The sequence below is a fragment of the Malaclemys terrapin genome, chromosome 23, assembly GCF_027887155.1.
Source record: "Malaclemys terrapin pileata isolate rMalTer1 chromosome 23, rMalTer1.hap1, whole genome shotgun sequence".
NCBI lineage: Eukaryota > Metazoa > Chordata > Testudines > Emydidae > Malaclemys > Malaclemys terrapin.
The window spans coordinates 15,209,349-15,234,511 of record NC_071527.1 but is presented as its reverse complement, the minus strand read 5'-3'; the positions used below and the strand labels follow the sequence as shown (position 1 = coordinate 15,234,511).

Genomic DNA, 25,163 nt, shown 5'->3' with positions numbered 1-25,163 from the left:
AGGAAAAGTCTCCAATCTTAAGGGTGGATTCTCAGGAGAAGGAATAACCGACATCCTGGTCAGGAACCCAATGGGGGATCATCCCTAGGACATGACAAGGCCTTGTGGCTGAGGACATACCAAGGGACTTTCACCTCCAGAGCAGCAGCTAAGCCCTTGTTGAGGAGAGGGGCCAGACCAGCCTGTGTTGGACCTGCACCCTAAGACTACCTACCTCTTCTGTAGCTCATTTCCTCAGAAGGTATCAATGTCCTTTACAAAGGAGGCCATTATCAGCGTCCCCATGTTACATAAGGTTCCTGGGAAGCAAGTGGCAAGTTTTGGAATTGAAGGGCCAGGAAGCTCAGTCCCTGGGGATTGTTAGAGAGTGTTGGCAGCTTCTCCACACCCAAGTCTGGTGACATGGAGCTGAGCTGCATCCACACTACAAAGCGTTTGGGCTCTGACTTGCATCTCAGTGGGACTTCGGCTCTGACCGCACCCCCTAGCAGGCTGTGCAGGCCTGAGTCAAACTAACTTCTGTGTGGACAGAAGCGGGGCTTGGTCTTAAACCTGAGTCAGAGTCCTGGCTTAGGATGCTGTGTAGACGTACCACAGGGGGTCTATAGGCATTGGAGGCACATGTCTAGGGATGCCAGACATTCTAGGGGCACTTTACCTCTCTAAAACTGTGTGCAACATGAAGGTCAGTTGTAGGTGGGGGGCGCTGGAGATGCTGTGCCTAGGGCCGCATAAGGTGTAAATCCGTCCCTGCCCTCTGGGGCTTGAGATGCTGCCATTTTAAAGGTAAAAACTGATGTGGAAACACCTCTCAGACGCCTGAGTCACTGAGATTGTCCCTGCATTTTAAGTGCAAAGCTTGAAAGTTTTTTCACCGCTCCAGACAGCCTGACAGTGACCATTTGTCTCCAATATTCTCACTCTCGCTTATGGGAATCTCTGTTTGATGATAAACGTATTCTTGTTTTCACTATAGTAGAACCTCAGAGCGGTTAACCACACACCTCATTTGGAACCAGAAATACGCAGTCAAGAAGCAACAGAGACCATTCCTTTGTGAGATTGCTTCAGCAGCTAGTTCCTTAAGTAGGACGAATTGCATTGGGTCCTGGCATCTTGAATAATCTAACTTATCGAACTATTCCTTAACCTGGTCATTCCCTAGTTTGGCTTGTGTTCCTTCCCCCTGGTTGTTAATATTAACTGTGCTGAGTATCTGGTCTCCATTAACTGAAGACTGAAGCAAAATAGGCACTGAGTCACTGTTGGTGGAGGAGAGCTGTACCATCTCACATTTTTCCTGGAACAGTGATTGTATGAAGGTTCCCAGCCGCTGGGGGAGAAGTGGCAGGGACACAGATCTCTGCAGTTCTGAAGAGAGGAAGGGTGACTGGGTGCACGTGTTTCCTTTTCAAGTCAAGCTGCACAGAGACTCAGTGGCTATAAAACCCACCGGCGCAGAGTCGGGAGAGGGAGAAGCTCAGAGCGATGGCTTTAAACAGTATTTACCAGAAGTGTGAAGAGTCCGACCGAGTGCAGCTCAAGGAACAAGAGGCAGAAATGGTGTCTGGAAGATCAGGTAACACCCGGGCTGCAATAGTGGGAGATCCCACCATCGCTTCCTCCCAATCAGCTGACTCCTTAATAACAGGCCCCGATCCCACAGACCTCACACACCACTGAAACCGAGGGCTGGGCAGTTTGAGTGAGCTCTGTGGAATTGGGCCCCTGTTCTCTGGAAGGGGATGGGGTGGGAACTGAACAGGTTTCTACTCTGGCATGTGGCTTTTCAGACATCGCAGCTGGAGGGCGCTGGACAGAACCAGGCTGAGACTTCCAAACTTGGTTCAGCAGCATTTTGTCACATGTTTGTGTTTGGGTAGTACAGCAATGAGGGATCTAAAAGTAGATAGATAGATAGATAGTCTTGTAAAGGTATTGGTCCCAAGATGTGTGAGAGACAAGGCGGGTGAGGTAATATCTTCTCTTGGACCCACTTCTCATGGTGCAAGGGACAAGCTTTTGAGCTTCACTGGGTTCATCTTCAGGTCTGGGGAAGGTAAACAGTGTCCAATACTTCACTCTAATCACCATCCAGTCCGGCTGTCTGGCTGCAGGTGGTGGCTGGGGTGGGCACAGCTACAGGTGTCGGGGGAGTTGTTTTTCAGGATCATCCTCCTCCTCTCTCAGCCTGATTAATTCCCTTTTTCCCCCAGCACACTTTCGCCTCCTCATTTCTCTCTCTTTCTCGCTGATTCATTCCTTTCTTTTCCTAACATGCTTCCCTCCCCCCAATTCCATGGGGCACTGAATCCCCCCCCAAAAATTACAGGGACTTGTGTGATTTAATTTTAATGAAAAGAAAAAAAATAGGTAGAGATATGGGGTGTGTTGGAAGGAGAGGGGAGGTGAATGGGGATGGCTAAGGAAAGAGAGAAGATTTTGCACCCACCCTGCACTCAGCACTACTGATGCACAAGTTGCCGGGCAATGGAGCCCGCTATACACGTTAGAGCCCTGCAGAGGGGCTGGGATCCCACAGGAACCCCTGCCATAATGGCAGGAGCGGGTAAAATGTACTGTGTTGCAGGCGGGATTGGGTGGGCAAAAAAACCAGCCTGCGGGAATTTGCAGGAAAACACGAACTCTCTCGTCGGTTTGCAATGAATAGATTGTCAGCAATGGAAAGCAAGTTGGGTTTTTTAACTAAAGGTTTTAATAGTGAAATTTAAGCAAGGGCTAGAAATAACAGAAGTTAAAGTATTTTTACATGATTTAAGCCAGGTTTGTTTTATTCTTTTAGTGCTAAAAATTGTATCTGAACTTCATTTTATATATATATAACCTGACTGTTGTTTTTCAGTTTTTATTTTTAGTAGCATGGGGAGTTCTGTGTTTCTTGTGGGATTTGCGGGATCTAAGGTTTTTACGGGTGGGGGTGGGATAAAAACACAAGTAACAATATGGGAGCGGGTGGGCCAGTGTATTGCAGAGCGAGACTCGAACGGGATAAAAATAATACTCCCATGCAGGGCTCTCATACACATCCCAGGTCGTGCCATCAGCAGCCTGGTCCCCAATGACTTTCCTAGGCCCAGACATACATGTCCTGCCTGACGCGTTTCAGCTCCGGAGTCCTGCTGATCAGGCATCATGACCCTGGGTTGTGCAATGGGAAGGTGTCACGTGCTTCCTGGGTACAAACAATTCTGCATTTACAGCGGATTTTCAGTTCTTTTCTTCCCCTTTTTTATTTTCATTCCTGGGAAGCGAAGGGGGGTTGACGTGTGGGATGGGGCTGATGTGGGGGTTGGGGACACAGTTGCTTCCTTCCTCTCTCCCGCCCCCGCTGACAGGAGCACAGTGGGCTGAGGCTGGGGGGTGGCTGGGGTGCACAGGGCACTGTGCAGAGAACAACCTTCTGAGCCAAGGACTGGTCCCTGCCTGTAGGAGGCTACAGCAGAGGGGACAGCAGCACGGAGCTGGGGGCAGCCTCCCTGGCTGGGGGTCTTCATGGGGCATGAGTTTTTGGCACGATGGGGAGGATTCTTGGGGGACAGTGCCGGGGAAGCTCAGGGCACTGGGAGAGGAGGCCAGGGCTGGGGGACAGGCAGCCATCAAGAGGGGATCACAGGTCGAGCAGGCGATGGGGCGGGGGGAGATGTACGCAGAGACCTGAGTCATGGAGCTGGATTCTGATGGTGGAAGCTAGTCAAAGGGGACAGAGGAGACGGGGCAGGGGCGGAGAGTGAAACACCTGGGAATCCTCACAGCATCTCACATGCTCCGCCCAGCCCGGTTCCCTGAAGGATCCTTGGGAAAACACAGGGGACTCCCAGGAAATGGGGTTCTCTTACTGCTAGGGCAACAGGAGTGATGGAAGCCCGAGACGGTGGATGGACTCTAGGTATCCTGGAGACAGAGAGATTAGATAGAACGGGGATGGCTGGATGGAAATACACAAAATCATGTTCCAAATCCTACTTGACGTCCCTCCCAACCTCTGGGTGTGAATTGCCCTGCAGTGCCCAGAGGTGCCTGACCCCAGAGGCGCATCCATCACTATGTGTTAGTGACGGCTAATAACAGTGTCTGCTAATTTCCCTAGTGCCTTCCCCATGGGACAGGGATTTGTGCTCTACCCACCCCGTCTCTGCTGTTCCCTTCCAGGGAGTGTCTGGCTGCAGTTTCCTAGGGGCCCAAAGGGGGCGGCAAAGTCCATATTAACCCTTTACGCCCTGCATGCCGTGTCGTTCGTGCTATGGGCCGTGCTCCTCGCTGTGGCGATTGCGAAGTGTAAGTATCCCGGAGAGCGTTTAGGACCATGACAGAGAAACAGGCCCAGTGGAAAAGCCCAGGGGTGCAATCCTGGCTCCATTAAGTCAATGGTCAAACTCTCATTGGCTTCAACGAGGCCAAGATATCACCCCACATGTCCCTCCCAGCCCAAGCCGTGTCTCTGTCAATGGCCAGCGTGGGATGCTGCAGGGGTTGGGGTATAATCCCCCATAATGCACTTCACTGTGCCCTAATACTGATAATTGTAAGACAAGGCTCGTTAAGTCAGGCCACCCGACCTCCAGCTCACAGCAGTGGGGCCGATAGGCGCTGACTCCGCGGGTGCTCTGGGACTGGAGCGCCCATGGAAAAAAAATAGCGCGGGTGCTCAGCACCCACCAGAAGTCCCACCAATCAGCTCCTCCCCATCCCTCCCAGCGCCTCCTGCCTGCCATGACCAGCTGTTCAGAGGCCTGCAGGAGGCACTGGGGGGAGAGGGAGGAGTGGGGGCAGGAAGAGGTGGGGCGGGACCTCAATGAAAGGGGTGGAGTAAGGGTGGGGCCTGGGTCAGAGAGGAGGTCCAGCAGCCCCAGGGAAATCACATTGTCTGCACCTCTGGCAGGACCCCTTCCCAGGACCCGCAATCTGAGCAGGAACATACTGGGGTGTGGTGCTTGAATGTATCCCCATGTTCGACAAGCTAGTACAGTGTGTGTTGGGACCCCCTCTGGCAGCTGCTCCACATTGGATGACAGCCCAACTACTGCTGCTGGCTAACAGAGTTACTCCTTTAGCTCAAGTGGTTAGAGGTCTTTGCTTCAGGGGTCAGATATTCAAATCTTGTGATGACCCCTGGTGGGAGATTACATACAGCTGCAGCGTTGCCAACTCTAGGTGGTTGAATTAAAGCCCCAGCTCCTGGAGTCATGTGAATAGGTGAGACTCTCAGCTTTCATTTAAAAAATTGAGACAGTTTCTAGTTGCAAAGAAAAGCCTGAGAAAATGACGTGACAGCTCAGGAACCAGAAGGCAAAGAAAAAGATCCAAAATTTATTATTTTTTACAAAGCTCATGATTTTTAACCCAATATCATGGGTTTTTTAACATTTGGGGTTGGCCAGACTGCTCCAGGGTGGGGGTGGCTCAGAGAGGACGGGGAGATTGTCTCCCCCAGACACAAGTGAGCAGTGGGAAGCTGGGAAATAGAAATGCAGCATTCCTCCCTGGGCCGTGACTCCAAACTGAAAACCCATCCCTACTCGGAGTCCCCCAAACCATATAAACAACAGCTGATGTCTGCCCCTCTTTCTAGACGCAGAGATGTCCAAGGAGCTGGAGCAGATGCGGACCGATCAATCTGTGCTTAGAGCCAACAGTAAGAATTCAGCTTACTCCCAGGTGTCCGTTTGTTGGTATTACTGTTGTTACCCTTTTGGCCCAAGAGAAAAGCTGAGGACTTGCTGGGTTTCTTCCCATTGGGGGGAGCAAACACTGCTCCCAGGCAGGTTTGTTCTCATTGTGACTTTGTTTAGTTACCCGGGGTCCTGTTCCACTGGGCAGGACAGGAACTAACAGCAGCAGCCAGGTTCCTCGCTCAGAAATCCCCACAGCTGCCCCTCCAGCGAGCTCTGTGCCCAGGGAGCTCTGTCTCTGTTTCCTCCCAGGGTCCCACTCACAGCTCCTTCGGCCTTCCACCCATGCAGCTGGCAGCCGGTTTCCTAGCACCTGGGGCTGCAACCAGTGACACCCTCAGGCCGGCCCACCTCAGCTCTGACCTGCCATGCAGCCTGGTGCTTTGGGCAGTCACCTCCACTGTCTGCATCTATGTCATGGCATACAGGGGCTTGATTGCTCCTCCTGCACTTGGCACCCGTTGGCTTTAACGAGGTCTGTCGTTGTCTGTGGATCCCACATGAGGGCAGTCAACAGCACCCTCCAGCATAGCACTATTAGGTGTATTACGGTAGCAGCTAGGAGCCCAATCACAGCCCAGACCCCCATTGTGCTGGGCCCTGCACAAATACAGAACAAATCTACAGTCTCTGCCCCAAAGAGCTTCCAACCTACGTATTAGACCAGGGACAAGAGGTGGAGGCAGGCAAACAGATGGGGGAGCACAAGGGAACAGGACCGTACCAAGCCTCTGATTGTTTTGGTTGCACTCCAATTCACTGATTAATGATCTGAGCCTGTTGAGCATGAGGGAAAGACTCCCATGATGTTGGCTGGCGTTTGGATCAGGCTTTATTTAGCTAAGAGCCCGTCTGCAGCAGGGAAATGTACACCTGGTAGCTCACAAACCCGGGAATGTTATGGCCAGAAGAGACTGTTCGGAGCATCTGTTCTGACCTCCTGCAGAACCCAGGCCAGAGGAGGCCACCCAGCGATTCCATATTGGGTGGTTGAGTATAGCAGTGCTTTACGGGAGAGAGGCCCAATCTGTTAAAGGCTCTGACTGATGGAAAATCCGCCCTGTCGCTGGAGACTTTGTCCCGATGGTTAAACGGTGATACAAACCCGTTCATGTAGACGCGCTTCATTGGTGCAAAACAGGACTCACTGCAGGGGGTCTCATGCTGGCGAATTACAAAAGGGAATGGCATTCTGCAAGCCCCGTGCCGTGTGCCGACACTAGAGATTTGCACCAGGGTATGGAGACACTAGTGCAAATGTCCCTAGGCTAGAGGGCTGGTCAGTTCTCTTGCTGTTGCTCGGACAGCATAGAGGTGACTGAAGGCATTCTGGGCCTCCCTGATGTTCTGCCCTGAGCCAAAGCTGCACTTTACGAGGTAGGATGTCGGTGAGGGACGGGTCTCTGACACCGTCCAGCTGTCGTGTTTTAGGTCTCCCATCCAGCTTTCCTCGAGTCACAGAGAGTCTCTCAGGGAAGTTGACAGGGCTTCGGAGCAGATGACCATGGCGCCTGAGAGAGGATTGGGCGACCGTCTAGTAGAGCAGGACCTGATTCATTAGAAAGCAGATCCCTTCATTCGACTTGCATCCCAGGCACTTGATGCTTTTGATCATTTGAAGACGCTTCATCTGAATGGTGTCCAATTTCTTGCCAGTCTTGATGGTGCGGGGCCACATTTCAGTCCCAGTGGCACCGCCGCTCTGTAGAGACTCAGCTTCGTCTCTCGACTTTTCAGGGCGTTCCATTTGCAAAGGACGTTCTTGATGAGGTGCCCCATTACTCACTAGTCTAGGGGGGACCCTAACTAATCCCACTAGCTGGCTCTCCCCTAGGCAGGGCTGGTCGACAGCCGTGGGTCTGGGGGAATGAGCACAGGGCAGGGAGTCAGGGGGCCCTGAGTTCTAACCTTGCCTCACTGCCTGGCCTGGGGCAATTCACTCCCACCTGAAGCCTTAATGACCATCAGGGCAAATCCACCCACATGCAACCTCCTTCAGGGAAGGAAACCAGCCTGGGCGGCCCTCGTAGACTCGCTCTGCTGGGGAACACGGTCCTTCCCCACGAGACAAGTGTGGGGGAGACAGATGGTTCCCAGCTCACCAGGCTCTGTCTCTTCCAGGCTCCGAGATGTCGAAGCAACTGGGGACGCTTCATTTCAATCAATCCACCATGCGCAACACTGGTATGTACCCGAGTCCTCATGATCCGCAGCCTGATGTCCCCTCTATGACTCCCCTGCACCTCTCATCTCACCCCTTTGGCCTTCCTCCCTCCTCCTCCTCACAAGCCCCTCCCTACCCCATTCCCCATTTCCTGCCCAATCTCCACCCTTCCCCGCTCCCGCTCAGCCCCAGTCCCCGAGATTCCCCAGGAGTGTGATGGGCTTTGTTTCTGTCTCTCAGGGGAGGAGCTGGCCAAGGAGCTGGAGAGGCTGCAGTCGGACCAGGCCACGCTGAGAGCGGAAGGTGAGGGCAGGCAGGGGTGTGGAGCAGGGCTCAGGTGGAGGAAGTGGGGGGGAAACAGCAGCGGGAAGCTGAGATGGGGCTGCAGAATCCCAGCCCTGGGTGGCCATGGCAATCTGGGATCCCCCCCACTCATATCCAGCCTGAGCGAGCGACATTTGTGATTCGTTCCCTGAGATGGAGGCACCAAGGCAGGAAACCCAGGTCCAAGCCCCACCCTTGTGGACCCCAGCGGGGACGCAGCCAATACCCCCGGAGCCTGTGCTCTGCGCTCTGTGTACACCAGGGCCCCATTCTGACTGGGGGGGGGGGGGGGAAGCCGATTAACCCTTTAGTGCCGGGGAGTCTCACCCCAGTGTGTTCCCAGTCTGGCCTTCAGGGAACAGTCTGGGCTGGGCTGCTACAGAGAGGCTGTTTCTTGCTCCCCAAAATCATTTGGGGAAAAGCTGGGAGGAGATGGGGGATGGGGACCCATTAGGGGCCGAGGGGAGGCAGGTAGATTCAAGGGATGGGCAGAAAGAGGAAGCCCAGGTGTAATAAGCTCGGGGTGTTGGGGAGCCAGGGGTAGGGAACTGGGGGGCAGGGCAGTGGGGGAAGGGGCAGGACTCCTGCTGGGGTTTAGGGAGAGAGAGGGGGCAGGGTTGAGCTGAATAAATTTGACCCTGGTGAAAGGTTGGGGTCCTGCCCGAGTGTTCGGCCAGGTCTCCAGTCCCTAATGACTGTATTGGACCGACTGTAACAAGCTCGGTGCCTCCTGCTGCTGAGAAAGGGGCCCTGTTTCAGTGTCACAGCCAGGCCCCAAAGCCCGGTGTTTACGGTCTGTACACAGACACGCCAGGCCGAGTTGCACACACCTGTGGCCCTGGCTAACTTCTGGTGGCTTTGGACACACACAGAACATGGTGAGCGCCACTCGAGGCTCCCAAACTATTTAAAGGGATGGGACCCCGTTCCCATACACGACGGCTGTGTGTTGTGTTTCCAGTGTCCAGGGATCTGGCCAAAGCAAAACAAGACAGAGATGACATCAGGGCCGAGACCTACAAGATCCTGGATGCCGCACAGAAAGGGAACGGTGAGATACACGCCAGCCTCGGCTCGCTCTTTCCGGCAGGGGGACCGTTTTCTGTTCTGCGTCTGTACAGTGCCCGGCACAACGGGGCCAGATTCGGGGGGGCTATGGCAATAGAGATAATAACACTGAGTAATACTAAGCCCTTCGCGAACGTTGGGGGCCTTCATATTCATCGAAGCCATAGGGAGGGGAGTCTGTAGGGGGCGCTCTTCCCCCACTGTCAATGCTGACCTCAATCCCTCAGCGCGATCCTAGGGGGCGCTCTTCCCTCGGAGTTATATGAAGGATTGGGCTGTAAGAGTCCGTTTAATGTTTCCAGCTGCATATTAAGCAAAGTCTCTATCGTATCTACCCATCCATCTCTCTCTTCTGATTAGCTAAGTGTTTAAAAACCTGCTGGCAAGCTCAGAGTAAATAGTGATTTTGTTCCATCAGGAAGTGACTCAGAATTTCCTCCACATTTAGAGGAAGCATAAAGTGGGTGAATAACATTCTCCCAGTGACCTTTCAGCTGAGCACTTGCTGAAATGCTTTCCAGGGGCAGGGCCTGCTTGAAGGAAGCTCCCGCGGTACCTGGCAGCCGCTGAAGGCATTCGCTGGGTTTATCCAGGGTGGGGAGCCCCTCCTGCCCATACCTCCCTAGTCACGCGCTGGCTCTGCTGTGTTCTCTCCGACAGGCACTTCCCGGTGCCAGCCTGGTTGGGAGCAGTACCGAGGGAGGTGCTACCTTTTCTCCTCGTCTGCCCAGCGCTGGCAGGCGGCCAGAAAATCCTGTTTGAGCCAGACTGCCGACCTGGTGGTGATCAACGATCAAACAGAGCAGGTACGACCCCCCGACTTCCCCCATTGGGTAAAATGTACCCATGCAGAGGGCCGCCATGAGGCCTAGCTTATGCTCCAGTTCTAACCACCCAATCCTCTGTGTCATCCACTCTAGAATTACTTGGCCACTAAAGCTGATTCTGTTCGTCACTGGATCGGCTTCACAGACCAAGGGACTGAAGGCGTCTGGCACTGGGTGGACAACACTCCTGCAGCATTTACGTAAGCATGGGGTGATCCTCTGCTCTCCCCTTCCTGCCCCGGCCTTCCCCAGCTGCCCCTGTTTCCACTTCAGTAGCTCCGAGGCTGAGGCCTGGGACAGCACCACTCACGTTTGATTTCATGCCCTGACAACTGACCGACTCGAGCCTTTATCAGTCCCCCGCAGGTCACTGGTTCGAATCTGGTCCAGGTCTGTAGCGACTACATGGCGTTGCTGCTGGGTGCCCTCGGTATGAAACAACCTTGGTGGGTCTCAGCCCAGTTCCCAGTGGGAAAAGCATCCACAGATTGCACTGGGGGCTTGTTGGCCATTATAGCCGGGGGGCCGAGGATTGAATGGGCCAAGGAGATGGAGTGCCCCTCTCAGCCTACAGAGGGGTCTCTCCAAGGCAGGGCAGGTCTGAAACACCATGGCAAGGAGAAGTTTGTGCTGCCATAGCCCATATAGATGGCAGCTTCTACCACTGATTACGTGACATCCTCCACTGTTTGTGGGGGATATAATAAACCCTTGGGTTTTGGGGTGAAAATGCCACAAACCCCCTTTCAGGGAGAGGCAGCCTGCCTTCCTTGGAGGCCATGTTGTTCACTCCTTTTCCTGAGGCCCCTTTATGCAGCTCCGGTCCCATCAAGGGGCCATAAAGGGAACGTAATCTCCCACACGCACACTTGCCCAGGCTCAAGGGCCTGGAGAAGAGCAGAAAAGCCCCATATGTAGGGGTGGGGCTGGAGCATGGCTGGGCTTTGGCTATTTTTGGCTGTCCACAACACCGCAGGGGCCTGAGCATAAGTTAGACCAACCCTGAGGCTGCTCTAGGTTATGCCGAGGGGGGACCCGGTTACCAGGCAGCACATAGATGGGAGCATCTCAGCCGGAACTGGTGGCCCAGTGGCTTGAGGGCTCTTCTCTTCCTTCCCTTTCAGGTTTTGGGCCACAGGGGAGCCCAATAACATGTACAGTTTTCACGTCAGAGATGAGGACTGTGCCCACCTGCATGAGAATGGCCGGTGGAACGATGAGCCCTGCAACTTGCACTACAGGTGGATCTGCGAAAAAGCTGCTTCTATGTAAATGGCCGGAGTCCCGCCCTTGCTCTGAGCACCGGCTGAAATGTACCCGGCCCACGAGGCCTGTGAACCGTTCCAGCCTCACACCAGTCCATTAGGGTTATCAGCTTTCTAACAGCACAAACTGAACACCCTTGCACTGCCCCAGCCCTGAGGCCCCACTCACACAACCCCCACCTCCATTGCTTGCTCTCCCCCATCTTCACTCACTTTCACCAGCCTGGGGCAGGGGGTTGGGGTGTGGGAGGGGGGTGAGGGCTTCTGCTGAGGATGCAGGCTCCAGGCTGGGGCCGAGGTATTCAGAATGCAGGAGGGGGCTCAGGGCTGGAGCAGGGGGTTGGTGTGCAGAAGGGGGTGCAGGCTCTGGGTGGGGGTGCAAGCTCCAGGCTGTGGCCGAGGGGGTTGGGGTGTGGGAGTGGGTGGAGGCTTCGGTTGGAGGAGCGGACTCTGGGGTGGGGCTGGGGATGAGTGATTTGGGGTGCAGGAGGGGGATCAGGGCTAGGACAGGGAGCTGGGGTGCAGGAAGTGGTGCAGGCTCTGGGAGGAAGTTTGGGGTGCGAGCTTCAGCCAAGCAGTGCTTGCCTCAGACGGCTTCCAGAAGTGGCCGGCATGTCTGGTCCCTAGGCAAAGAGTCTCGGCATGCTGCCTGCACACGTGGGCATCACCCTCACAGCTCCCATTGGCCACAGTTCCTGGCAAATGGGACCTGTGGAGCTGGTGCTCGGGACGGAGGCAGTGCCCCTACGCCTAGGAGCCGGGTATGCCGGCCGCTTCCAGGAGCCACGTGGAGCCAGGGCAGGCAGGGAGCCAGCCTTTGCCCCACTGTGCCACAGACTGGACTTTTAGCGGCCCGGTCAGTGGGGCTGACTGGACCCGCCAGCGTCTCTTTTCGACCGTGCATTCCAGTCGAAAACCGGACACGTGGCAACCCTACAGCCCAAAGGGCTCGTGTGTTCCCTCTCCACATGGGGCGAATTTCTCCCGCAGAGACCACCCACCGGAGATGCTCCACACTCTGCCTGTGCCACCTTGCCCCCCCCCCCCCCCTTCACCACTGCTTCACATTTACAAACTTGCTGTTCGCAGTACAAGCACCTTCTCCTTTGCGATCCCCACCACCTGCATCAGGCCCCCATGTCTCCCACCCGCTCTGAACCATTTTCGCTGTGTGAACCCAGCGGTGCCGGTTTTGGTGCCCTATGGGGGAGGAGGCAGTGGGGGGCAGTGGTTAAAACAGGGGGCTGGGAATCAGGTCTCAGCTCCGGGTGACGCTGCTCCCGGCTGTGCTCTGCCGACCCTGCTGTGAAATGGGGCTGAGAATGCCTCCTCCAGCCGTGGGCCGGGCGGCCTGGTGAATGGAGGCTTTAGACCCACCTTGAGATGTTTGTGTGGTTGTGGCCATGTAAGTGGAGAGGGCCCTCAGTGCTACATGTGGAGGGCGACCTTGTGTGGAATACAGCTGCCTTGGACTCAGAACGTGTGCCGATGTAAACTGACTCGTTTCTTTGTGTAATTCTGGGTGTGCACTGACCAGAGGGCTGAGGTGTGCATGTACACACACACATAGACACACACACTCAGAGACACAGACACAGACCCACACACACACTGTGCTGGCACCACAGGAGGTCTCTTCTCATCTGCAGCCAGAGGCTGGTGGCGACCCCACGATCTGCTGGGAGCTACTGGGGCTCACATTGGGCTGAAATGGAATAAAAATGGTGCCTAGCTCTCATGCTGGGCCCTGCCCAGGGGTGAGAAGGGAGAACGGTCTAAATCCCTCCATCCTGACATGATTCCAGGAGCTGTGGCCCTAGGCAGGGGCGTGTAGCACCTAGGCCTTCATCCTGTCACGGGCCTCATATAGGGGGAGGATTAGGAGGAACAGGCCAACAGCCACATTGGATCAGACCAATGGCCCAGTGTCATGTCTCTGACAGTGGTCAGTGTCCGATGCTTCTGGCAGGTGGAGGTTTAGGGACACCCAGAGCATGGGATTGTGTCCCTGAGCATCTTGGCTAATAGCCATTGCTGGACCTATCCTCCAGGAATTTATCTTTTTTGAACCCTGTTATGCTTTTCGCCTTCGCAATTCCCTTTGTGAGTTTTACACCTGCTGCTTAATAATTTCCTTGGATCACCCCTGGTCGTTGCAGTGTGTGAAGGGGTAAATAATACTTCCCTAGTCACTTTCCCATGATGTCACAGCCCTCTATCATAGCCGCCCTAAGTGTCTCTTTTCCAAGCTGAACAGTCCAAATCTTTGTAATCTGTCCTCATATGGAAGCTGTTCCAGCTCCCTAATCATTTTCATTGCCCTTCTCTGCATCTTTTCCAATTCTAATATATCCTTTTAGAGATTGGGCTCCCAGAATTGCATGTCGTATTCAAGGTGCGGCCATACCCTGGCTCTATAGAGAGGCGTAATGATATTTTCTGTTTCATTATCTAGCTCTTTCCTAGTGGTTTCTAACACGCTATTGGCTTTTTCGACAGCCGCTGCACATTGAGCGGATGTTTTCAGAGAATTCTCCACCATGACTCCAAGATCCCTTTCTTGTGTAGTAACAGCTAGCTTAGACCCCACCAGTTTGTGTGTGTAGCTGGGATTATGTTTGCCAATGTGCATTACTCTGCACTTGTCACCACTGAATGTCATCTGCCAACTTGTTGCCCAGTCACCCAGTTTCCTGAGATCCTTTTGTATCTCTTTGCAGTCAGCTTTGACCTTAACTATCTTGAGTAGTTCTGTATTGTCTTCAAATGTTGCCACCTCACTGTTCACCCCCTATTTGCACACCAGGAAATACTCTGTGATGGTGCCAGCTGGGAGTCACTTCCCTCGGGGCAGACCGGGAGCTGCATGGCTAGGGACATTTGCCTAACCCATATGGCCAGACCCTGTCTCCCTGCAGTGGTGGGACCCCAGAGAGATGGTTATGAGCCTGCTACTGTGGAGGCTCTTTTAGCTCAGGTGGTAGCAGCTCATCCCAGAGGTCCAGGGTTCAATCCCTGATCCCGACAACCGACCCGGTTATGCTATAGTTAAAACTAGCCTAGGGAGAACAGTCCTGCTCTGGGACAATGGACCAGATGGATCTAGCAGGGCTGTTCCCTCTTTGACACTGTGACTCATTCAGGGTCACCACTGCCCAGCGCAGGAGGCAGGGTGATGGGGCAGTGCCCTGACATTGCCCACGCAGGCTACACCACGGGAGCACCTGAGTCACTGCGTGTATAAGACACCCCCTTATGGGGCAGGAAGCCCAGCGGGCGCTAACAACAGAGCACACGGGGCACCCACCCAGCCCACTACCCTTGGCCCCAGAGGAAGACACCTGCACGATTGAGAGATCCGAGGGGATCCAGAGCACATGCCTAACCTGCCTGGAGAACCTCAGCGGGACGGGGAGGACCCAGGAACACAGGCTGGGGTCTGTCCACTCCCCGCGGTGAGACAAGTCAGCTCCTTTGTTGGCCGATGAGGAACCTGCTGCTCCGTGTGTTGCTCATTCTCTGGGGGTGGCAGTCGGGTTCCTTCCCTTTTTGCTCCTTCGTGGTGCTGGGGGAAAGCTCAAAAAGCAGTTTGGTTTTTCCTCTTTTCAAAAACAGATCAGAAATGGGGGTCTCACCTACCCTGCCATCCCTGGAAGCCTGGGGGTGACTGGGGAGCTGCAGGACTGACAGCATCACACCCTGTGCAGGAGAAACCTCACTGCCTGGCAGGGGACATGATTATTTGCCGACAACGTTTTTGAATTTATTTGATCCAATATCTACTCCCAGTTACACCCGTGTAAATCCTGAGTCACACTATTGCCTTCACTCTAGATTTACACGGGTGTAACTGGGAGCAGAGTTTGGCCCTTTAGCTTCATCCTTTTCATTTTTGCGGATGCCCATTTAACTCAAATGAGACACAGCGGGGAGAAAAGCTCTTTTAGCTAAAGCTGCTACACACCGATCCCTGCCCCTTTAATTATTGTCAGGCTTGATCCAAAGTCATCCCACTCAGTGTTGAGGGGTTGGGGTTAAGAGCCAGGGTGTGGCCAGGACAGGGTTATCAGAACCATTTCCCCCCTTTCCAGATCCCCCCTGCTCATGAACTGGCCACCTGTGAGCCTCACCCTGGTCATCATGGCCACCAAATTGCATCCAACAGTCCTGGGCCTCCTCGTCCGTGAGGGTCCAGCATGAGCCAGGATCTCGAGATGTTCTGGCGAAGGGTGGGGACTTCATGAGACCAGGCCACCTTTGCAACATGAAGTGAAAAGCTAGAGATTATTATGGGGTGCAGGGATCTGAGGTGACATCCCCTCCTCCCCAAATCCTGTTCTTTCCTGCCCCAAGGAGGCAAGAGCCCCCCCTTGTCTAGAGCCCAGATGGGCCATGGAGAGCCCCCCCACACGCACAATGGGATTCCTGCCCCAATCCCAACTACAGCAACAACAATAATGCACCAAACCGAGGTGCTGCTTGTTGAAGCGTGTCACATCAGCAGTGACATCCCCGAGGCTGACACTGGGGGTCTGCTCAGTTACACCGGTGGTCCCCAGCCCCACACCCGACAGGAGCCTAATGGGTAAGATCAGGGCCGGGCAGTATCCTAAATTGCATTTTGGTATTGTACCTAAACATTGCATTTCAATGGGGGATTCAACTTCCTTTATAGGAACAGACTCCTGAAACTCTGACCAGTCCACATTAGTGGTCAATAGCAGCCCAGCTGAGACTGTTCTCTGAAGGCCAGACTGGGAACACACTGGGGTGAGAATCCCCGGCACTAAAGGGTTAATTGGCTTCCCCCCCATTCAGAATGGGGCCCCTGGTGCACACAGAGCCCTGAGCACAGGCTCCGGGGGTATTGGCTGTGTCCCCGCTGGGGTCCGCAAGGGTGGGGCTTGGCCCTGGGTTTCCTGCCCTGGTGCCTCCATCTCAGGGAACGAATCACAAATGTCGCTCACTCAGGCTGGATCCGGTGTTGGGGGGGATCCCAGGTTGTCATGGCCACCCAGGGCTGGGATTCTCCAGCCCCATCTCAGCTTCCCACTGCTCTTCTCCTCCCACCCACCCCCCTGCCTTCCTCCACCAGAGCCGTGCTCCACACCCCCACCTGCCCTCACTTCTGAAGGAGCTGTGAGTGGGACCCTGGGAGGAAACAGAGACAGAGCTCCCTGGGCACAGAGCTCGCTGGAGGGGCAGCTGTGGGGATTTCTGAGCAAGGAACCTAGCTGCTTCTGTTAGTTCCTGTCCTGCCCAGTGGAACAGGACCCCGGGTAACTAAACAAGTCACAGTGAGAACAGACCTGCCTGGGAACAGCGTTTGCTCCCCCTAACGGGAACAAACCCAGCAAGGCCTCCGATTTTGCCTTGGGCCAAAAGTGTAACAACAGTAATACCAACAAACGGACACCTGGGAGTAAGCTGAATTCTTACAATTGGCTCTGAGCACGGATTGATCAGTCCACATCTGCTCCAGCTCCTCGGACATCTCTGCGTCTAGAAAGAGGGGCTGACGTCAGCTGTTGTTTATATGGTTTGGGGGACTCCGAGTAGGGATGGGTTTTCAATTTGGAGTCACGGCCCAGGGAGGAATGCTGCATTTCCATTTCCCAGCTTCCCACTGCTCACGTGTGTCTGGGGGAGACAATCTCCCAGTCCTCTCTGAGCCACCCCTGCCCTGGCACCGTCTGGCCAACCCCAAATGTTTAAAAACCCATGATATTGAGTTAAAAATCATGAGCTTTGTAAAAAATGATACATTTTGGATCCTTTTCTTTGCCTTCTGGTTCCTGAGCTGTCACATCACTTTCTCAGGCTTTTCTTTGCAACTAGAAACTGTCTCGATTTTTTAAATGAAAGTTGAGAGTCTCAACTAATCACATGACTCCAGGAGCTGGGGCTTTAATTCAACCACCTAGAGTTGGCAACGCTGCAGCTGTGTGTAATCTCGCACCAGGTGTCATCAGCAGGGTTTGAATAGCTGACCCCTGCAGCAAAGACCTCTAACCACTTGAGCTAAAGGAGTAACTCTTTAGCTGACAGCAGTAGTTGGGCTGTCATCCTATGTGGAGCAGCTGCCAGAGGGGGTCCCAACACACACTGTACTAGCTTGTCGCACACGGGGATACATTCCAGCATCAAACCCCAGTGTGTCCCTGCTCAAAGTGTGGGCCTCACTCCACCCCTTTCACCAAGGCCCTGCCTCGCCTCTTCCCACCCCCACCCCACCCCTTCCTGCCCCCGCTTCTCCCACTCCCCCCAGTGCCTCCTGCAGGCCGCTGAACAGCTGGTCATGGCAGGCAGGAGGCTCTGGGAGGGATGGGGAGGAGCTGATTGGTGGGGCTGCTGGTGGGTTCTGAGCACCCACTATGTTTTTTCCATGGGCGCTCCAGTCCCGGAGCACCCACAGAGTCAGCACCTATCGGCCCCACTGCTGTGAGCTGGAGGTCGGGTGGCCTGACTTAATGAGCTTTGTCTTACAATTAGCAGTACTAGGGCACAGTGAAGTGCATTATGGGGGATTATACCCCAACCCCTGCAACACCCCACGCTGGCCATTGACAGAGACACGGCTCGGGCTGGGAGGGACATGTGGGGTGATATCTTGGCCTCTTTGAAGCCAATGAGAGTTTGACCATTGACTTAATGGAGCCAGGATTGCACCCCTGGGCTTTTCCATAGGGCCTGTTTCTCTGTCATGGTCCTAAACGCTCTCCGGGATACTTACACTTCGCAATCGCCACGGCGAGGAGCACGGCCCACAGCACGAACGACACGGCATGCAGGGCATAAAGGGTTAATATGGACTTTGCTGCCCCCTTCAGGCCCCTGGGAAACTGCAGCCAGACACTCCCTGGAAGGGAACAGCAGAGACGGGGCGGTTAGAGCACGAATCCCTGCCCCAGGGGGAAGGCACTAGGGAAATCAGCAGTCACTGTTATTAGCCTTCACTAACTCAGAGTGATGGATGCGCCTCTGGGGTCAGGCACCTCTGGGCACCGCAGTGCAATTGACACCGAGAGCTCGGGAGGGACGTCAAGTAGGATTTGGAACATGATTTTGTGTATTTCCATCCAGCCATCCCCGTTCTATCTAATCTCTCTGTCTCCAGGATATCTAGAGTCTATCCACCGTCTCAGGCTTCCATCACTCCTGTTGCCCTAGCAGTAAGAGAACCCCATTTCCTGGGAGTCCCCTGTGTTTTCCCAAGGATCCTTCGGGGAACCGGGCTGGGTGGAGCATGTGAGATGCTGTGAGGATTCCCAGGTGTTTCACTCTCCGCCCCTGCCCCGTCTCCTCTGTCCCCTTTGATTAGCTTCCACCATCAGAATCCAGCTCCATGACTCAGGTCTCTGCGTACATCTCCCCCCGCCCCATCGCCTGCTCGACCTGTGATCCCCTCTTGATGGCTGCCTGTCCCCCAGCCCTGGCCTCCTCTCCCAGTGCCCTGAGCTTCCCCGGCACTGTCCCCCAAGAATCTTCCCCAGCGTGCCAAAGACTCATGTGCCATGAAGACCCCCAGCCAGGGAGGCTGCCCCCAGCTCCGTGCTGCTGTCCCCTCTGCTGTAGCCTCCTACAGGCAGGGACCAGTCATTGGCTCAGAAGGTTGTTCTCTGCACAGTGCTCTGTGCATCCCAGCCACCCCCCAGCCTCAGCCCACTGTGCTCCTGTCAGCGGGGGGCTGGGGAGGGGAAGGAAGCAGCTGTGTCCCCAACCCCCACATCAGCCCCATCCCACACGTCACCCCCCTTCGCTTCCCAGGAATGAAAATAAAAAAGAGGAAGAAAAGAACTGAAAATCCGCTGTAAATGCAGAATTGTTTGTACCCAGGGAGCACACGACATCTTCCCATTGCACAACCCAGGGGTATGCTGCCTGGTCTGCAGGACTCCGGAGCTGAAACGCGGTGGGCAGGACATGTATGTCTGGGCCTAGGAAAGCCATTGGGGACAAGGCTGCTGATGGCACGACCTGGGATGTGTATGGGAGCCCTGCATGGGACTATTATTTTAATCCCACTCTAGTCCTGCTCTGCAATATGCAGGCCCACCCGCTCCCGTATTGTTTCTTATGTTTTTATCCCACCCCTACCCGTAAAAAACTTAGATCCCGCAAATCCCACAAGAGACACAGATCCCCCCATGCTTATAAAAATACAAACAAACAAAAATAACAGTCAGGTTTTATATATATATATGAAGTTCAGGGCTTGGCTACACTTGCGAATTACAGCGCATTAAAGCAGCCCCAGGTGCCCTAGCTCACTCCCCGTCCACACTGGCAAGGCACGTAGAGCGCGCTGACTCCGGAGCCAGAGCGCTCCTCATACTCCACCTCGGCGAGTGGAATAACGTTTGCTGCGCCTTGGCTACAACACCTGGGCGTCATTGTGAACGAGGTGTTGCATTACTGCGCTCTGATAGGCCTCCGGAAACGTCCCATAATCCCCTTAAGTCGAGTGGCCACTTTTGGCACTGTTTTCGAATCGCTGCAGGAATGCGGATATGCCCTTTCAAAGCTCCGTTTCTGACAGCCGGCTGCTTATCTGCTTCGAGACAAAGCAACCATTACTGTGGAAAGCTTTGTGTGAGAGAGAGATGTGGAGGGAAAGGGGGGTCTGCTGCTGTCTGAACTTACAAGAATTTTCTTTTCATTAAATTAAATCACACAAGCCCCTGTAATTTTGGGGGAGGGAGCGGGGGGATTCAATGCCCCATGGAATTGGGGGGAGGGAAGCATGTTAGGAAAAGAACGGAATGAATCAGCGAGAGAGAGAGAGAAATGAGGAGGTGAAAGTGTGCTGGGGGATAAAAAGAAAGGAATGAATCAGGCTGAGAGAGGAGGAGGATGATCCTGAAAAACAACTCCCTCCGACACCTGTAGCTGTGCCCACCCCAGCCAACACCTGCAGTCAGACAGCCGGACTGGATGGTGATTAGAGTGAAGTATTGGACACTCTGTTTACCTTCCCCAGACCTGAAGACGAGCCCAGTGAAGCTCTAAAACTTGTCCCTTGCACCAAGAGAAGTTGGTCCAAGAAAAGGGTTAGAGTTAATGTTGTCACCTGCCTTGTCTCTCACACATCCTCGGACCAATACAGATACAGATCTATCTATCTATCTATCTACTTTTAGATCCCTCGTTGCTATACTACCCAAGTGCCAAACACAAACATGTGACAAAATGTTGCTGCACCAAGTTGGGAAGTCTCGGCCTGGTTCTGTCGAGCGCCCTCTGGCTGCGATGTCTGAAAAGCCACATGCCAGAGTAGAAACCTGCTCAGTTCCCACCCCATCCCCTTCCAGAGAACAGGAGCCCCTTCGCGGGTGAGCACCACACAGCTCTGTATCTCGAGCCCAATTCCACAGAGCTCGCTCAAACCACCTAGCCCTTGGTTTCAGTGGTGTGTGAGGTCTGCGGGATCGGGGCCTGTTATTAAGGAGTCAGCTGATTGGGAGAAAGCAATGGTGGGATCTCCCACTACTGCAGCCTGGGTGTTACCTGCTCTTCCAGACACTATTTCTCCCTCTTGTTCCTTGAGCTCCACTCGGTCGGACTCTTCACACTTCTGGTAAATGCGGTCTAAAGCCATCGCTCTGAGCTTCTCCTGTGACAGAGTTTCATTACCAATCTGCCTGGGCCCACAGTTGATCGGGCTGGGACCACAGGATCTTTTTGGGGAGGAGATGACGAGGCACACCAAGTGTCTGAATTTTAAAGCTTTCTTAATAAAAATAATAAAATAACAGCAGAGAGTGCTGGGGCCATTCCCACGTCACTCAGGGGAAGAAAGAAAGCGTTAGTGCCCCAGCCCTAACCCACGTTCATAGTCACACACGCATGACCCAAGACTGTCCAGGCCTGGGTGTAATATCAGAAGAAGAGGGGGAAGGATGGACAGGAGTGCTGTCCTGGGCCCAGGTCGTCCAAGGATCTGCTGTGCTCTCCAAATTGCTCCAGCTCTCAGGAGGGTTTTAAGTCTTGGGCTCCTTTGGGGGTGTTCCATTCCGTGACCTCTGTTTCTGGTGCTCTTTGTGCCAGTCCAAACCGCTTTCTGTGGTTTCTTTCCCTTTTCCAAAACTTCCCAGTTTCAGGGATGCCTGTTTCGGCTCTCCCTCTTGTCGTCTCCTCTGTGTTTTCAGACACTGTAGCCCTGGGCTTTGTTATCTTCTCCGCTGGCCTTGCTGTCCTGCAGGTGCAGGTCTGTGTAGTTGGATTTTTCTCTCACGGCCGCTCAGGTAACTTTCAAGCCGCCATCTTACTCAGCTGGCAGCCAGTGCCCGCTGTGAGCTCTGGCCTTGGGTGGGGGCCGGTGTCTTATCTTCAACCTGAGACTGAGCAAGCTGAAATTTTGAGTTAACCCGTTCTTTGCTCTCTTCTTCTTCTCCTTCCCCTCTCCCCCCGGCCTCTCGTACCTGCAAAGGAAACTTCCACTCCCCACTCACACGCCTTTGACCCTCCCCTAAATGCTTTGCAATGCTTGCAACCGCGTTAGCAAAATACAGTGATGATCTGCCTTCCCAGGGATTCCCTGAGGGAGAGGGCAATTGGGTTGTGACACTCCGTCTCCCGACTCTGCGCCGGTGGGTTTTATATCTGCTGAGCCTCCGAGCAGCTTTCCTTGAAAAGGAGACACGTGCACCCAGTCACCCTTCCTCTCTTCAGAACTGCAGAGATCCGTGTCCCTGTCAGGTCTCCCCCAGCAGCAGGGAACGTTCATGCAATCACCATTCCTGGAAAAATGTGAGGGGGTACAGCCCCCTTCCCCCAAACATTGACTCAGTGCCTATTTTACTTCAGTCTTCAGGTTAATGGTTAACAGAGACCTGGTACTCAGCAGAATTAATATTAACAACCAGGGGAAGGAACACAAGCCAAACTAGGGAATGACCAGGTTAAGGAATAGTTCGATAAGTTATGATGCCAGGGCCCAGTGCAATTCATCCTACTTAAGGAACTAGCTGCTGAAGCAATCTCACAACCACTAGCGAAGGCATGAACTCTGTTGCTTCCTGATTGCGTATTTCTGCTTCCAAATGAGGTGTGTGGTTAACCGCTCTGAGGTTCTGCTGAAAACAAGAATAAGTTTATCATCAAACAGAGATTCCCATAATCAAGAGTGAGAATATTGGAAAGAAATGGTCACTGTCACGCTGTCTGGAGCTGCCCACAACTCTGAGTGCCAACCTAAAGGCAGAGACCCCAAACTGGTGCTATGTTGCTCTATGATTAGCTTTCACTAACCCAGTAACAAGAGTGAATTCCTGAAGTACTATAACAGTCTTACCGCGGAGTCACAGTCCCTGTGGGCATCCCAGTCTATCTTGCCAGGCAAGATGGACCTCAGATCACACAAAGACAATGCTTGTAGCCAATCCTGTAATAAACTAAGTAAAGGTTTATTAACTAGCAAATGAAATAAGAGAGTTAAAGCAGGCAGCATGCACACGCAAATGAGTTACACTCTGTGGGTCCAAAAGGTGACAGAGTTGTAGCAACCTGTCAGCACTGAATGTCCTTTAGGGCTAACCCAGGTTGACCCAGGGGATCTCAGCTCCTGTTTCCTAGCTCCAGCCCTGTGAGAGTCCAAACAGCAAAGAGAGTGAGAGAGAGAGATGAAAAAGTTTTTTGTCATCTTGTTTTATTTCCTTCTTCCACAATTCAAGCTGATGGGTGGAGCCCTTTTGCATGAAGCCCCTCCATGGGTGTGATGGGGTCATTAACAAAGCCTTTGTGTTGTGATGTCCCACAATGGCCCATTTGGATTCAATAATCCTTCCTGATGGGCAGGAGATAACATCTTCTGTAAGGATTCAGCATTTTACATTAGGTGAAGCTTCTTCCCTGGTTGGTGAGTTATTCAGAACAAACATTTTACTGTTACGGAGCAAACATGTACTATGACCTTGTAGCATGGCATAGGGACATAAATAGGATTAATCATGTGACATGCTTTGATATATTAGTATGTCCAAGGGGATCCATGTAACCCCGGCGTGCCCTGTGCCCTCGACCAGTTGGCATCAGCAGGGACTTGGGTCACAGTTAGATTTCTGGTTTACGTGGCAACCTGCCAGGAAGATTTTTGTTTCCTTTCCCTATTGCTCTGTGCATAGGCTGTGAGCAGAACACCCTGTGCAGGGGGGAAGGGGCCCTCAGTCCCATTCTGGGCCCTAAGCAGGACGGAGGGGTCAGTGGGGGGGTTGTGCTGGGTCCTGCCTGGTGTGACAGATCAGGGAGGGGCTTAAGTTGGCAGCCTTGGGCTTGACCACCCTGCCCGGAGGGGGGGAAGGGCTTGTTCTTGTGGTGGGCTCAGGGAGGGAGGGGGAGGCGCTTGGTCTCGTGGTGGGCCCTGCCCGGGTGGGAGAGAACCGGGGGGGAGGGGATCGTGGTGGGCCCTGCCCGGGGATGAGGGTGCTCTGGCCTGCTCCAGACAATTATTGACATTGGTGCATGTGGCAGCCACCCTTCAACCAGGCTGTGAGACAATCGCTCAGAGAGGGGAGAGCTGCACTGAGCCCCTCACTGGGGCATTAACTCTGAGCCCTGCAGCAGGGACTCTGCCAGCCCTCCCCGGCAGGGGGTTTTGTGGGGTGGGGGCAGGAGGGTAAGAGCTCAGCCCCTCCCCCCCGAGACACCCAGGCTGCTGAGGTAAATAGGGGGAGGGCCCCACTGCCAGCTCTGTGGGAGAAAAGGGATGCTGCTGCTGCTGCTCCTGGAGGCGGGAAAGAGGGGCCCACGACTCTTCCCCATCGCTCTGGGGCAGGAGGAGGGGGTGTAGTAAAGTGGTCTTGGCAGAGTTGCCCAGAATATTATGGGATATAACCTTGCCCTAATCTGCCTTGAATTGCTAGATCACAGCCTGTGCCACTTACTTCCTGTTTTAGTCAGGGGGAACCCCCCCACACACACACCATACAACACTACACCCCCCATTGGAATTCACACACACACAGGTGACAACTTCCTCAGTTCCTGGAGGGGTGCTCAACCCCCCTTTCCTCCAAACCTCCACCCCCACCCACTCCTCTTCCCAGCCCAGCTCTGCCCCAGGACCTGCCCCCACTCCACCTGTTTCCCCAAGCATGCACCCCTGCCCCGACTCTTCTTGCACCCACCCCACCCCCCCACCCCTTCCTTCCCCTCTCCACCCTCTCCCCACCAGCGCCTCCTGCATGCTGCTTAAGAGCTGATCACCGAGGGCAGGAAGCACTGGGAGGGAGGGGGAGGCGTTGATCCACGGGGCTTCCAGTTCCTGTACACACATTCTGTGAGGATGCAGTTAAGTGAAGCAGCGAGTTCCCAGCGGGCACTCTTGAGCATTTATTTTAGTTGCACTGAGCAGTCACTTTACAACATTGGTGATGAGGAAAAATGTAAGACTGGCAACTTATAGGAAAATGGAAACCTGGAGCCAGTAATTTCCTTGCAAATGAGATTATAAATAAAAGACAAATAGAGGGATATTCCTCAGGGGTTGCTTAAATCAACCTACTCCTTCTTCAGGAGTTGGTACGCTCCCAGGAAGCAGGAGGTAAAACTTCAGAAGATCTGGAAGAGATCTGAACAGAGCAAGCACAGACACCACAGCCAAGCGTTACCGTAGAACATTGCAAGTGTCATGGCAGAGTGAGGAGGTGAAACCGTAGCTGTGTATGTGGAAGAGCTAAAACTATTAGCTGACTAGCGCTCGGTTGGAAATGTCCTATGTGCTGCAGGGCAGATTAGTAGAACCACAAACCAATGGGGGAATTCAAAGCCGATTGCTGGCAGAAGGGGACGTAACTTGGCCCAAAGCAACAGACTGAGCAACAGCAAT

At 53.9% G+C, this 25,163-nt stretch overlaps 2 protein-coding genes across 2 annotated transcripts in view; both read left to right on the top strand.

The window, feature by feature from the left end:
• LOC128828471 (uncharacterized) overlaps nucleotides 1-25,163 on the top strand; it is a gene marked incomplete at its 5' end in the record, with an annotated part of 134,817 nt that overhangs the window by 50,976 nt on the left and 58,678 nt on the right. The gene's annotated exons all lie outside the window — the stretch shown is intronic.
• On the top strand, nucleotides 1,451-11,567 carry LOC128828121 (asialoglycoprotein receptor 1-like). Its single transcript, XM_054012509.1, has 9 exons — nucleotides 1,451-1,579; nucleotides 4,171-4,296; nucleotides 5,591-5,653; nucleotides 7,812-7,874; nucleotides 8,095-8,157; nucleotides 9,140-9,229; nucleotides 9,907-10,052; nucleotides 10,167-10,273; nucleotides 11,198-11,567. Exons 1-9 carry the CDS (start codon nucleotides 1,489-1,491, stop codon nucleotides 11,343-11,345), a joined length of 897 nt encoding a protein of 298 aa, XP_053868484.1. The 5' UTR covers nucleotides 1,451-1,488; the 3' UTR covers nucleotides 11,346-11,567.